Source organism: Fopius arisanus, unplaced genomic scaffold (genome assembly GCF_000806365.1).
Source record: "Fopius arisanus strain USDA-PBARC FA_bdor unplaced genomic scaffold, ASM80636v1 scaffold00552, whole genome shotgun sequence".
NCBI lineage: Eukaryota > Metazoa > Arthropoda > Insecta > Hymenoptera > Braconidae > Fopius > Fopius arisanus.
Genome location: NW_011888291.1, coordinates 8902 through 10524, shown reverse-complemented (window position 1 = coordinate 10524; position 1623 = coordinate 8902). Strand labels below are relative to the sequence as shown.

The window sequence follows — 1623 nt, the reverse complement described above, 5'->3', positions numbered from 1 at the left end:
TTGATTAATGGAACTTTCTGTTTTTCATCGAATCCCGTGAGTTTTACTGTGAAAGAGGACTGTTTCTGTTGAGGTGCTGCTTCTTCTTCCTGAAATAGATGAAATGTAAATTATTCGATAGTCATTCTCTTGGGGAACCAATGGAATCGGTTGATGATCAAGAGTTTTACCTCTGGCTTTTGGCAGCAAAAAGAGAAAAATAAAAATTATTAAAATTATTTTTTTTTAATAGCAAACCGTTTAAATAACAATTCTATATTGATTTATTTCGAAAACGATCGATTTAACGTCGAAATATCGAAGGGCATTTCTCTAAAGTATTCAATTTCTAAAAACTATTCTTTGATATTTTTTTCCTAGTCATGAAATTCTCGGATTAATCGATATTTAGAAAAATTATAGAACCCCGTAATTGGGGGAGGGAATTAATTGAAGACAATAGTCGAAATTCTTGAATATTCTCGAAATAATTTGATGGCATTAATTAATACCTGTGGTTTAGCCATCACCATCCCTCCCATTGGCATAAGAGGAGCATCAGGAAGGTTTAGCCTCTTTTTCAAAACATCGCTTAGCTCAGCAACCTCTATGAGGTTCAATGACGTGATATCCTTCACAAGTTTTTCGATTTTCGCAGTGACAGGCTTGTCAGTTCCTTCAGGAGGAGGAGGAGTGAGTTTCTCAGCTGGAGCAACTGCTGCTTCAGCTGTCTGGCCGTAGACAGCACTAAAATAGTCGTGATTACTTTTTAATCACCACATTGACGAAAAAATAATTTTTCTCTCGCGAAGAAAAAACGACCAGCTTCAAGCCTATGACTAATTGTCGACATATTTTTCTCTGGGGACAAGTACATCATGTTCTGGATTTTTAAATGATTTATTTACTTCAAGTCCGCAAATATAAATAATTTATTTGCACTATCAGTTGTGGTATCTTAATCATTCATATTTACATTGTTCCTACTTCCTCAAATATTGATTCTACATTTTTGTAAGAACTCGAGATAGGTATTTCAAATATTTTTGAATTTGTAGACTTCAAAAAAGGGATAACCAAATTTTTATCCTCCTGAGATTTTTTTTCAGCGTTGACTTTCGTGGTTGTATTTCGATGTTTTTGGTTGAAGAAATTTTTTCTTTGAATTGTATGATCAAGTTCATGAGGTAGTGAGAGGTTATGTTGAGGATCATGTGTTTCTGAATGTTTCTCGCGAGATAAATCGTTGACTCACCTCTTGTTGAAGCTCCGAATGTGCTGGAGATTTCTTCGTGCTACTAGTCTCAAGGTGTTCATCATGATGTTATGTTAAGTCCAGGGAATTGCAAATAGCTGGAAATATTTCGCCGGATTGATCGTAGATAGGAGTTGGATAGTTTCCAAATATCGATGGAGCTCTGCTGGGGCATCTGGTGGAGACCCATCAAATTCAATAGCAAAGAATTATCACGTTCAAATAGTTTTGATAATTATCGCGGTCTTCCTACCCATTTATTTGCAATTATCAGTCACTTATGCAATGGTTATACATCTTGAAGTGCCCCAGGAATATCAGGTTTAGAATTGTTATGATCATGTGGTACATTACTAGCGAATAAACTACCTGAAAAAATAAAAGAATAA

At 35.2% G+C, this 1623-nt stretch overlaps 1 protein-coding gene across 1 annotated transcript; it reads right to left on the bottom strand.

The window, feature by feature from the left end:
• Nucleotides 1-1416, bottom strand: LOC105272981 (39S ribosomal protein L12, mitochondrial; the record flags this gene model as incomplete). Its single annotated transcript, XM_011315214.1, is given in 4 exon segments — nt 1-89; nt 171-176; nt 492-726; nt 1235-1416. Coding segments are annotated over 4 exon segments (395 nt in total), but the record flags the coding sequence as incomplete, so codon positions are not given.
• Between the last annotated feature and the right edge of the window lie 207 nt (nt 1417-1623).